Source organism: Phodopus roborovskii, unplaced genomic scaffold, assembly GCF_943737965.1.
Source record: "Phodopus roborovskii unplaced genomic scaffold, PHOROB, whole genome shotgun sequence".
NCBI lineage: Eukaryota > Metazoa > Chordata > Mammalia > Rodentia > Cricetidae > Phodopus > Phodopus roborovskii.
The window spans coordinates 3,310,740-3,323,772 of record NW_026126516.1 but is presented as its reverse complement, the minus strand read 5'-3'; the positions used below and the strand labels follow the sequence as shown (position 1 = coordinate 3,323,772).

Genomic DNA, 13,033 nt, shown 5'->3' with positions numbered 1-13,033 from the left:
GTGTGTAGCGGTGGTCCTGGCCACTGGAGAAGCTGAGTCTGAGTTCAAAGCAAGCTGGGGTAGCATAGCAAGGGCATGTCTCCAAAAGAAGCTGTACAAAAGGCTGTATACCTAGGTGGGTGGGTATTAAGAGGGCTGGAGAGATGGCTCAGCAGATAAGAGCACTGGCTGCTCTTCCAGAAGACCCGGGTTCAGTTCCCAGCACCCACACGGCAGCTCACAACTGCCTAATTCCAGGGGACCTGGCCCCCTCACACAGATGCACATGCAGACAAAACACCAATGCACATTAGAGTAAAAATAGATCATTAAGAATATATACATAGATAGAAAGCAAAGGGCTGAGGATGCAGTCACTTAGGCAATCCTGGGTTCTAGCATGTATAAACCGGCTATGATGGTGTCCTAGAAGACTCCAGGTACTCAAGGTTATCCTTGGCTACATAATGAGATTGAGGACTTAGTCAGGGGACCATGTCTCAAAAGGAGGAGGAGAAAGGCATTAATTAAATCTGATAGTTCTGACCAGTGAGCTATCTTATACATATTTTCTTGTTTATCAGTGCATGACTGACACTAGGAATCAAGGAAGGCTTCCTGGAGATGGCCTTTGAAGGATGCATGTAAGAGCCCAGCGCAAAAGGACTGGAACTCCCAAGAGTAATAGCAAAGGGTAGAAGGGATAGTTCTAGAAATCTAGAGCCTGGGGAGATGGGAACTCAGGATGGTGGAGATGCACCAGGTCCCTGGACTGGTGAGCAGAACTGTGATCCCTTCAGAGGACTTAGCATTTGCAAAGGGCTTTTATTAACCGCCCCCCTCCGCCACAGTATATCTGTCAACACCCGTGACCTGTGGTGTTTCCATCAGGGGACAGGTCCTTCAGTGACTATGCCCCAACCCCCAGTCTCATGGCATTGGCTGAATTTGTCCATGTTTCCCTGGAGCTGGCTTGGCTGTGTCCAGTGGGGCTCAGGAGCTCTAGTAGACTGGACAGTCTGGTAGCTGAAGGCAAGCTCTGAGGCAGGGGTGGGGTATAGGGCTCTCCAACACACACGTGGGTAAGCTCCTGAGATCTTGGGTTGGTGTGGAGCATCTCAGCTCCATCCTGAGGCTCAGGGAGCAAGCAGCCGGGGCCAGGAACCCCTTCGTTAGCCAGTCCTGGAGAAAGTGAGCTCTTCTCTAGGACTAAAGGTGGGTGTGGGGCATGACCTGTGGAAGGCAGAGGGAATGGCCTGAGGGGCTGGGTGTGAGCAGGGTCGGGTTTGTTTGCTGCAAGTTAGAGAGTTCTTCTAAGCCTCTTACTATTTTTTTTTCATATTTTTCCTTACTGTCCAATGAATAACATAGTGCCTCAGGCTCTGACTCTGCACCTTTGGTTTAGGCATGCTCAGTGAGTGGCACACCAGTGTGACTGACACAGACACTTGTGCTGGGGTATGTGTGGCCAGACACGCAGAAGAATAAATGGCCATGGCTGACTTGTGTTTGGGAGTGGCCACCGAGAGCCCAGTCCCTGCCCCTCTTTCCTCCTCGTCTCAGGAGACCCTGCCACCACAGGTCAGCAGTGGGTCATCTCATAGGAAGTTGGGCTCCCGCACCACTACATAGGGCTGGCTCCAACCATCCTTGCCACTGTCCAGGGGTCGGTACACAAAGTGGAAGTCTCGCTTGGGCTCGCTCCGGAGCAGATAGCCCTTGATGCGGTGTGGCAGTGCCTCGTCAGCCAGCTGAAAGCAGCGTCCATCCACCAGCACGAAGAGCCGGTAACCCTGGGGCTGTGTCACCTCAAACTTCTCGGCGCACTGTGCACACAGCGCCTGGGCTTCTGTGTCTGCCCGTGAGGCCAGTGTCCGGGACTGTTGCTCGGGCTCCAGGTATGACACACAGATGAAGTCCTGCAGGCGAGATGGAGGAGGCTTGAGGTCACCTGGCTTGGCCAGTTGCATCCTGGGTCGCCCTCATCCCAACAACGGGAGCTAGGGCCGGCAGAAAGGAGCACGACGCTGGACCTGTCTTTGCCTCAAACAGTTGTGCAGCTGAGAGTTGGGGCATCTGTGACCCCTTCTTACTCTGCCATTGAGCCTCGTGGGTAACTTCCTTCTCTGGGTCTCACCTCCCCTGGGTGATTCAGTCATGTTTCAAATACTAATTTAGGAGCTGGAGAAATGGCTCAGCGGTTAAGAGCACGAGCTGCTCTTCCGGAGGTCCTGAGTTCAATTCCCAGCAACCACGTGGTGGCTCACAACCATCCACAATTTGATGTCTTCTGCCCTTGAGGCAGAACACTGTACATAATAAACGCATCGTTTAAAAACAATCAAATAGGAATTTAGTTGTTGTGTATAAGCATGATGTATGTGTGTGTCCTAAATGCCCGTGTGGAGGGCCCAGGGCAACTCTGCGGAACTGGTTCCTTCCTTCCACTTTTTCCACGAATCCCAGGGATCGAGCTTACACAGTTAAATCTGCCCGGTGAGCACCGTTGCCAGCTAAGCCACCTGGCTGCTTCAGTCGTTTTGGAGTCATGGCAGTGAGGGAGTTGCCTCCTCCCACCTACTAAGGCTGCAGGCTTCTCCATCAACCCTTCCTTGCCTTTCATGGTCCAATCATTTATTTTGTACTTGCCCACTGGGCCCGGCCTGCTCCTCAGGTGCAACGTTGGAAGGCAGTAAAAAGTTGGGGGTGCAGACTAGCACCCCACCCTCCAGGCAAGGGAAACCCTTAGAACAAGGTTTGCCTCTACGGTTTAGAGGCAGGGCACGATGAGGCTCAGGGGAAGCTGGGGATGGGGAGCAGAGAAAGGGTTACATTTAGGATGGGTGGAGATGGGCATGTGAGATGATGCCCGTGGTACTGTGTGTGTGTGTGTGTGTGTGTGTGTGTGTGTGTGTGTGTGTGTGTGTGCTGTCAGGGGAACTTCTCAGAGGGGCTGTTAGAGATACTGTTTTGTGGAAGCCAGTGACAGCCAGCGAAGAAAAGGAGATACGCCAGCCTGGATGGATGCTGGGTAGCAGGGAGCTGATCTGGGCTGTTGGGGACGTGAGGGTGACTCGATTTGATGCAGCCTGGGGTGTATGGAATGACTTGTTCCCCCAATGCCACTTTGTCCCCTGGGTTACAACATCTGCCTGGTGGCACTTCTATGCCCCGCCAGGATCTGCAGAGTTGGGCAGATTTGACCATCAGAGGCTTGGAGCCATCAGAGGGGAGCCTCACTGCTCACACCCTAAGAGTACACGCAGCTGGTAGGCCAAAGCAGCCAAGCACAGAGCACGGGTGGATTCTGTGTAGGCTGCGACCCCAGTCACTGTGGTCCCCAGCATTACCTGCACAGAGGAGCGGGAGGCCCTGGCCTTGTTGAGCGTGCGCCTGCGTTCCCAGCGATGGATGGAGTCTTGCACCTCCATGCTCAGCTGCCTCGTCACTGTGATCTTGTCATAGCTCTTGATGTGTTCTAGGGCTCCATAGGTGGTGGTCAGGTAGTAGGAACCTGTGGGGTCAAGGACACAAGCTGAACTAGGAAGGTCTGGATCTACCCACAGTGGAGAGACCTGGGCCTAAAGTGTGTGGTGCAGCTCATGGCTTCCAACATGCCTCTCTCTCCACAGCCACCAGGGGGCGTCCACACTCTACAACCTGCTTCAGAGGCTTCTTGTAACTGTAGGGCACTGGGGCAGCCTCAGCAGTTGATACTTTACAGTACAGACTAGCTCACATCTTTCCTTAACCTCCTTCAAGAAGGGATCAATTGGGTTCATAACATTTATGTATTATTATTATATATAGTCAAACATAATTATTATACACAACACACATATATAACATAAAAACAAAACAATGATATATAATATTATATAACACATATTTTATATAACATATATTACTAGTTATCTCTGGCCTGAAGTTCATGATGGAGACCAGGCTAGCCTTGAACTCATAGAGACCTTCCAGCCTTTACCTTCTGAGTGCTGGGATTAAAGGTATAATTCACCACACCTGGCTGAGGATTTTTTCATCGTGGCCACAAAGGGGGAAAAAGACAGAGACCCAGCAATTCCCAAGTCTGTGGTCCAAACTCAGTATTTCTAAAATGATATTTTAAAATAAGTTTTTAAATTTAAAATGAGATTGTAAGTGTTTGAAAATGTAGGATACACAAGAAAACGAGAGACATGGATGTGTCAGGTGGGGAAAGTCAGTGCTGGGAGACAACTCTCTCGCTGTATCACACACATTCTTTAAAATGCGTATGTATTATTTATTGTAGTGGCACCATGAATGTACTATCGTAAAAATAACTTTCAGACGTACAGAAAATTTTAGTTATTGTATGAAGTTTTTAAGGATTTAAAATAGTAAAAAATTTTGATGCTAGGCAGCCATAATTCCAGTACTTGTGGACAGAAGCAGGTAGATCTCTGAGTTGGATGCCAACTTGGTCTACATAGCAAGTTCAGGGCCAACCAGAGCTACAAAGTGAGATCCTGCCTATTAAAAAAATTATTACATTTAAAACTTTATTTTGTGTACAGATGTGTACATATATTTGTGGGCACACTCATGTGGAGATCAGAGGGCAGCTTGCAGAAATCAGTTCTCTGCTTCTACTACATGAGCTGTGGGAATTGAACTGGGGTCCTCAGGCTTGGCAGCAACCGCCTTTACCCACTGAGTCACCCATCAAAATATTGGCCCATTTAAATTTTTTCTTTAAAAATAATCTTAAATATCTAATTCAAGATGCACGAACCACTTGCTTTCTCTGTGTAGCCTTTGCTGTCCTGGAACTTGCTCTGTAGATCCGCCTGCCTCTGCCTCCTGAGTGCTGGGATTAAAGGCGTGTGCCACCAACACCTGGCTAGAATTTTGAGTAAAGGACAATCTTCTGTAGGGATATTTATCTGCTTGTTAGTTTGTTAGGAGTTGAGAACCCTGCTGAGGTCCTTCACTTTAAAGGGAAGCAATTGAATCCCAGAAAGGAGACGTGGTGTAAGGAGTAGGTTTTCCTGCCTGCCGCTGGTCTTGTCCCGCCACCGTGCCAGCCCCAATTAACACACAGAGACTCTGTATTTGATGTAATGCTGTTGGCCAGGTACTACAGTGTACCACCCCTCTCCCGCTAGCATCCTGCTCTCTTCCAGTCCCTAGCTTGCCTGACACTCCCCAGACTGCTCTTCCTGGCTATAAAGGTCAGGACAATGATTTTAGACACAAGGCTGATTCTGCCATCCACCCACCCCAATCTATCTTCCCACCCTAACTCCGCTGTTATCTGAGGACGTGGCTCTGGCCTGAAAATGCTCACTTCCCAGACTCCCTAAGCTCAACTGAGCAGACAGCCCTGAGTCATACCCCTGGCTTCTCGATATCATCATCTGTGTAAGGGGCCCGGTTTGGTCATGCTTGGGTAAGACAGTTATATGAACTTGGATAACAGTTCTGGGGCTTCTAGTCCTCTCAGAGGCAGAGCGAAAGAGTTCCAAGCCCTTTTGGGGCTCTCTTATCCCTTCAAGCCCTACACATGGCCCTTCTAGCTATTTTTGGTGGAGACTATGTAGTACCTGCTGTAAGCACTAGGTGGCAGGCGACACCACTGTGAGCTTTGCAGACCTTTCCAGACAGTATGTGGGTGGGATTGATTGGAAAACCCCAGTGGTGAGAAACCCTCCCAGCTGCTCATGGAAGGCCCTGATCCTTTTTGCCATAGATGTCTGCTGCAAAGACCATGGGGAAGCAGCTATCAGAGTTGTGCTAAACCATACCTCACTACAGGCTGGAGGGGTCAGGAGAACAGACAGGATACACAGTGCCTCTACTGGCAGGGGGTGAGCCAGTGCAGACACCTGCACAGTGTGCCTTCCCCTGGCCCCCAGAACTTTCATGGACATAGTCTCAGGGTAGGTGCCACTCTTTTAGCAGAGTGAGTGCTGGCTAGAGATCCTTGCCAACTTCCCCAGTTTTTGATGCTTCCATGGGCATGGAAACCCAAGAGGAAGCCTTGGGGAGCTCGGGGTCATGAGTACGGGTGCAGAGTGAGGTGCTGCTTGCTCATTCTCATGAGATTCCCAGCCTGGCATGGATGGTTCAATGAGTGCTTGGGTTGGTAGATGGATATGTGGGGTTTGGGTAGAGCAATGAAAAGTACTTATGGATAGACTGATGAATGGGTATGCAAGTTTATGGGTAGATGGGCTGGTAAATAGATAGATGGGTGGGTGGGCAGATGGATGTGTTGGTGAATGGATGTAGGATGAAGACAAGGATAGATAGGTAAATGCATTGGTAGATAGCTAGCTAGGTAGGTAGATGGACTAACGAAGGCAAGGATGAGTAGATGGATGGATGGACAGGGGTGTGGATGGGCAGATGGATGGTGGTGGGTGGATGGATGTGTTGGTGGACTAAAGAATGTTTACTTCTCCTGAATTGCTGGACTTTTAGGAAAGAAGTTTTTCCAATTGCAGGTAACATTTAACTAAAGAGGGAAAAGCACAAACTCCAGGTGTCACAGTCGCAGCCTGAATCTACATGTGACAGCAAAGTTCTCAGCCTTCCCTGTTCCCTGAGTTGTGAAAACCTCAATGAAGCACTTACGTCAGGCCTTCTGTCTCCAGAGATGGGCAGATGCAAACACATGCAAAGGTGGCCAGCCTCTCAGGAACCACAAAGCCCAAAGGGGACAGTTGTGCCTGGGAGGCTAGTTCCATTCTTCAAGGTGGAAACCCAGAGGATGTGTCATGGTCCCTCAGTGCCCATTATCAGGGCTGCTGTATCTCAAGGGATTCTTAGTGGAGGGTGGCTGAGGTCCTAGCCTGAGGAAGTGGTGGGTAGGACAGGGGAAGGGAAACTGAGGTAGGTTGCGGCCAATCATAGCCCTCCTTCGTTCAGCCAAGGAGTACGAAGCCCTTAACATCTCAGCAACTTCCTCCTACAGACAGAAGTCCTGGTCAGGGCTGGATAAACAGGGGCCGAGTCCTAGGGGACCACTCCAACTGAGACTTGATTTCTATTAGTCACACTCCACGTAGACACCTTCTGCCACCTCCCCCTAACTTGTTATAGTACTGACTTCTGCTGTGCCCTCCAGAAAGAATGCCATTCCCCCTTTTCAATGTTTAAAAATTAATTTATTTAGTTCTGAATCAGGGTCTCACTATGCATCCCTGGCTGGCCTAGAACCCACAGAGAGCCACTGTCTGGATGCTGCAATTAAAGGCGTGTGCCACTGTGACAGGCGTTAACCTTTATCTGCTGGCTCCCAGTCACCCTTCAGTGCTCAGCCCAGGCATCACCTCCTCAAGAAGCCCTCCTTCATGATTGCATTGTCTGGGCAGCATGCTCCTAGGCTCTCAATTTCCTGCCATCCTCTTTTTGCCAAGCTATGGCAACACTTCTCTTTGCAGTCTAACTGCCTTCCTGATCAATGAGCTGTTTGGGCAGGGCATTTGTCCATGTCCTACCTAAGCAGTCCTTGCTGGGCCGCCTGGCTTGGGAGTGGGTGATGGGCCTGAGATGGTGGTGGGTAGGGGGTGGTGCCGACTTACCCTCTCCCAACTGCAGGGCGGGGTCCATGAGCTCCATCATGTACTCCACGTTGAGAAGCATCTCGGTGAGGTTGCTGCGAGCCAGTACGTACATGAGCACAGGCAGGAAGTCGTCGGCCCCGTAGGGCTTCCCTGCAAGAAGAGGATGAAAGCCGTGAGTTCCAGGTGCCCATGACCCTGGAAGAGCCAGGTTTCCATATTCTCATGATTCAACAGTGAGAACTCTAGCAACCAGGGCCAGCCCCCGGTGACTGGTGGCTCAGTAAAGGGTGGCAAGAAGGAACTGAGAAAGCTCTGGGCTGGGGTGACTAAGCTCTGGTTCCTTGTCCTTTGCTCGTTCTTCCCCTATGGCTACCCCTGGCTGCTTGCTGGGCCATCAAGTTCTTATACACTTAATTCATAGGCCTGCTACTGCTGCACGGGCATCTTCAGGGAAAATTTCCCTTTCTATTTGCACAAGTCTGAGATCCAATCCTGAGTGCAAGATCTACCTTAGTCTGAGATCCACCACTGTGCCTGAGACCCATCACTACCCCTGAGATCTACTGCTATCCCTGACACTACCATTAGCTGAGATCCACCATGGTGCCTGAAATCCATCATTACTCCTAAGATCCACTAATGCCCCTGAGATCTGCTGCTGAGATCCACTCCCGTCTAAGATCTATCACTGCCTCTAAAATTCTAAAATCCCTGAGATGAGATCTACCACTTTTGTACTTTGGGTTTTTTTTTTCCCCCAGCTTTTCGAGACAGGATTTCTCTCTATTGCTTTGGGGCCTGTCTTGGAATTTGCTCTGTAGATCAGGCTGGCCTCAAACTCACAGAGATCCACCTGCTTCTGCCTTCCGAGTGCTGGGATTAAAGGTGTGAGCTACCAACGCCTGGCAGAGATCTACAGCTTTTGAATTGAGAACATTACAGTACCCGACTGCCCCGACACCCACCCCTGTGCCTGAGATCCACCCATGCCAGCTGTCCGATCTCAACAATAAACAAAGGTGACTTTAGTCATCAGAATTCAGTGTCCCCTCTACATTCAGGCAATGTCATAGGCCCCTAGATCCCCATTAAGAGTCCTCCTCCCATCTAATTCTCCAGCCATTGTCCCTGCTTGAGCCATCAGTGGATTCTTGGGTCATGTGGCCTTTGTCAGGAGGTAGATGAGGAGGGAAGTTGGTTTCCATTATCAAGCGGTTGGCTCTACATCCCACCCCCTGGTCCCATGAATCCAGCCCTTGGTCAAAGCCAGTTGCAGTTTCTAAAGCGTACACTACTGAAGACATGGAGGGTGGTCTTTGTGCCTTCCAAGCCCCTTCTGTGCCTTCTACATTTATTTATTTATTTATAAATATATTCCATGTGCACTGGTATTTTGCCTGCAAGAATATGTGTGCGAAAGGTGTCAGATTCCCTGGAACTGGAGTTAGAGACAGTTGTGAGCTGCAGTATGGGTGCTGGGAATTGAACCTGGACCCTCTGGGAGAGAAGTCAGTGCTTTTAGCCACCGAGCCAGCTCTCTAGCCCCTGTCTTCTGCATGTGTATTGATTAGAACCTTCACCTGGGTTCCCTCTTGCCTTCCCATCCTCCCTGAGGGTACTTTGGTCATTCTTCCCACTCCAGGAATCATTCCCCTGCCTAGCTCTGATGTTCCAGAGGTGCCAGTGAATCTGAAAGCCTAACTGCCCTTGCCAAGTTCTGTAAAGCCTGAAGGAACCCATAGCTCCCAGATATGATGGATGCCAAGTTTATCCAAAGCCATTTGTCTTTAACTTCCCAGCCTGCCTGACATAGGACCCTCAAACTTGTGCTCAATTACTATCCCCAAAGCTGGCACTTGCTCAAGATGGTTGGCTGGTACAGTGATTACAACATAAGATTGGCACAGTGTGGCTCTGGGCTTGCATTCTGGCCAGGTCTAGGCAAGTGTGACAACCATTATCACTCAGGAAAGGATCCCTAAAGCACACTGATGGGCCAGCTAGCCGAACCCAATTGATGAGCTACAGGTTCAGTGAGATACTGTCTCAAACAATGAAAAGGCAGGCAGCAATGGAAGAAAGAAGACACCTCTACAAGTGTGCAGGCGAGCGCGCACACGTGCATACCCTCCCTGTTCTGGTGGGGCTGTTGGAGGTGAGGCCGGCCCGAGATGCAGAAGTCTGTATCCCACCTGGAGAACCACCGGGTGCTTTGTAGAACACTGGGATCTACAATGTGGTTCTCAGGTTGGAGACTAGGGAAGGAGAGTTCAGAGGCATCAAGACTGAGATGTCAAGAAACCAGTGGCAGAGGAAACCTCCCTCTCACTTGGGTATAAGTAATAAATGGGACCATAAAGGAGAAAAGCCCAGGGATCTTCAAGTGTTCGAGAAGGTGCTGCTATGTAAGCGTCCTGTAGAGCACTGGGATGCTCAGAGCCCGGGGCCCGGAGCCCCTGACCTTTCTTAGCTCTCTGGCCTATTCCCGTTCTCAGATTCTTAACATACCCTTTTCCTAATCACCTTTCCTATCTAATTCTACCCATCTATCCCGGTTCAATTCTTTGTTCCAGCAGAAAAGAACCTGGAAATCTCAGTGGGTGTTCTCTGAACTCTGATTCGTGCCTGTAATAGTCAACCTCCCCGTTCCCAGGAGCATGGTAGGTAGATAGTGACCTCTGCACTCCACCATCAGAACACGCACACTTGGGACCTCACACAGCCTGAGAATGGGGACCCTGAGGCTGAGGAACAGTAGGTAACCCCACAGCTTCTGGAGCCATCTTTAACCCAGGGACAGCACCCACGTGGTGCTCACACAGAGGTCTCGTAGATTTACCATTCAAAATTAGGGCACAGAAGTGGGAACTCAAACACAGCACTGTGTGGGTGGGTGACCTGCTTCCTCCCAAGCGAAGATGCTGAGGCTCTGAGTAGGGCAGCCCAAGATGGAGTTACAGCTGCTGGGCTCCCATTGCAGGGTTTAGCCTTGGTGGAAGGAAACTCACCAGCCCGATGAGATGCCTACTGGTTTCTAGCCCAAGGCTTAGACCTTGGCCTGAACCTCAGGGCTCAGAACCTCTGGCCTGGGCTGCCTGTTATCTCAGGTCTCACCGGCTCTGTTTTGCCTTCCCCCTACTGTGTCTGGCTGGCCCCCTTCTATGGAGGAGATATTACCTTCTTCGTTCTGTTCGCTTCAAAGTGGGCCAGTCTCCTCCAGTTCCTGCTCTCAAGGCAAGCTTTCAGTAGCTGAATTCATAGTTAAGCAATGCTCATGGAGTCTGAATGTCCCTCTCTGTGTCTGACTTTGTAAAAGAATCTCAGGAAGCCACAGCCGTCAGGAAACCAGGGCTCAGAATGAAATGGCCCCCTTTCTACCTCAGTCAGCAGACTCCTTGGGAGCTTTGACTTCACCTGGAGTGCTGCAAGGCTTGGGGGTGGGGGGGAATGATCTGTCCATGAGAAATAGCCACAGGTCAGACAATGCAGTTAGCTAGCGTGAGCATGCGGGGATGCACTAGTCACAGTCCCCCTGAGTCCCAGAGAGCTCCTGTTTACACAGGAGGAAACTAAGGCTGGTGTCTGTTACCTGGACAGTCATGCAACTAGAGGCATCAATCAGGGCCCAGACACATTTGGGTGGGTCCCTTTCCATGTCCTTCTCTTTCTGACTTGACCAAAGCACACTGCTTCTCCCACACACTCATGCAAGGATGCCCCAGGCCTGCCTGACCCCCCCCCCCCCGTTGTTGCAGAAGAGAATGTGTACTTGTTTCCATCAACCACAAGGGGGCCCTGCCCTTCAGCTTTCCATCGCTGCTGTGGGGCTGGCTGGGTGCCTTCCCTGGGCTCTGGGCCTCCGGGGCTGACTGTGACTCTTACTTACAAGAGTAAGGCTCTGGATCCTGGAGGCTGCCCACTTTTGCTGCCGTCTTTAGCAGGATTCAGCTGTGCTCACAGCCTAGTCCTGTTTCTTGGTCTGTAGACTGCACAAGACCCCCCCCCCAGGCTCCAGAAGACAAACTCATCCTAGGACCAGCTTCCCACCACACTTCTCCTTGACAAGAGTCATGGTGCAGCTTTATCCCCGGGTGGCATTTGCCCTTCGGGAACTCAATTCGTTCTCTCACAGTTGCAGGGCACACATTGGTCCTACACAAAAAAGGGATTCTAACCTGGAGCTACAGCTTCTGCCAGGCTTATGAGGGAAACTGGCTAGGGCGAAAGGACCTTGTCCCACGGCCCAGTGCCATGCCAATGGCCACTTTTCTAGGCTGCTCATCGCTAAGGAACACACAGATGAAGAGGGACCTCTCGGCCAGCCCCAGGTATTACACCTGGGCACCAGGGTCAAGTGTCACAGCCTGTTTCTAGTATCAGTAAGTATGGCTCTGACTCACTAGAAGCTGGCTTCTCTTCCCATGAGGAAGCTGGGCTCAGAGATAAGTGACGCATTCCAGGCCCCACAAGTGGTAAGGGGGCAGACTGGGAATCAGAACCCAGGTCTGGGTGGTGTGACACTCCCCTGTATCACCTGTCGTGGCTCCCATGTATAACTAACTACACAGGTGGTCATCAGCCATGGTCTGGGTGGAGGACAAATTCCAGCCAGCATTTTATTCCCTGTGGAGCACAAGTTCCATTTCCTGTGTACCCAGAGGAACGCTGTGTGTGGTAAAATGGGTGTGGTAATTCTGTCCCCTCCCTTCTTCCCTTCCTCCCTGTACCCCCTGCAATGTGACACTGAAGTGCCTTTCATCTAGAGAGGATGGGTCCATCTTGTGACTAGACAATGCAGGGTACCACACTGTCATGAAGCCAAGTCTTACTACAGTGGACTCCAGCTGGCCACAGGTAGATACCTAGAACAACATATTGGAGGATGAAGATGTTATGGCCCTTGAGCCCCACCCAGATAGCCTACATCCAGGTACCCACTTGGGTGTAGATGGGCCTGGTTGTCTTCTATCAGCAGCTCCCGCTGACTTCGGTGAGTCTAGGCCAGCTTCTCTTTGGTCCGGTGAGCTACTATCAACAGTCACGGCTGGCTGGACTTGAACCCTCTAAGTTCACACACGCTAAAGAGCCAATGTTATTTCCCAGCAAGGTGACCTTTTGGAAGTGAGGTCACTGCACATGTGATTGGCTGAGATGAGGTCACAGTGGAGTAGGGTGGCCCTGACCCTCTGCGGCCTGCGTCCTCATAGGAGCACACGGGAGTGGACACTGCTGGGTTTCAGACTTAGGAGTGAGGCTGGGTCAGATCCTACCCAGTGGCTGGAGAGAGCACAGCCCTGCCCCACTGTGATCTTGAACTTCTGCCCTCCAGCATCAAGATGCAGCGGCTCTGTGTTGGAGTCACCTGCCCTGCAGAAACATGTTTCAGGACTCCCTGCAAACTCACACTCCCACATGACAACGGTTGCCTGTCTTGAGGGTAGCGGGGTCGTTTCCTTCCTTGCCCAGGTCCCCCTGTAGGGTGCCCAGGGTATGGCTCCTACTCT

At 50.9% G+C, this 13,033-nt stretch overlaps 1 protein-coding gene across 2 annotated transcripts in view; it reads right to left on the bottom strand.

The window, feature by feature from the left end:
* Positions 1–607: 607 nt before the first annotated feature.
* The window catches only part of Rin3 (Ras and Rab interactor 3), a 93,368-nt gene continuing 80,942 nt past the window's right edge, over positions 608–13,033 (bottom strand). Inside the window, exons 8-10 of one of the 2 annotated variants that reach the window (XM_051196502.1) lie at positions 7,548–7,679; positions 3,330–3,493; positions 608–1,898 (exon numbers count right to left, since the gene is read on the bottom strand). In XM_051196502.1, the coding sequence (XP_051052459.1) occupies positions 1,578–1,898; positions 3,330–3,493; positions 7,548–7,679 (617 nt within the window). In that variant the 3' untranslated portion in view covers positions 608–1,577. Of the gene's footprint in view, positions 1,899–3,329; positions 3,494–7,547; positions 7,680–13,033 lie in introns of those variants that run through there. The other variant, XM_051196503.1, reaches the window with a different exon arrangement.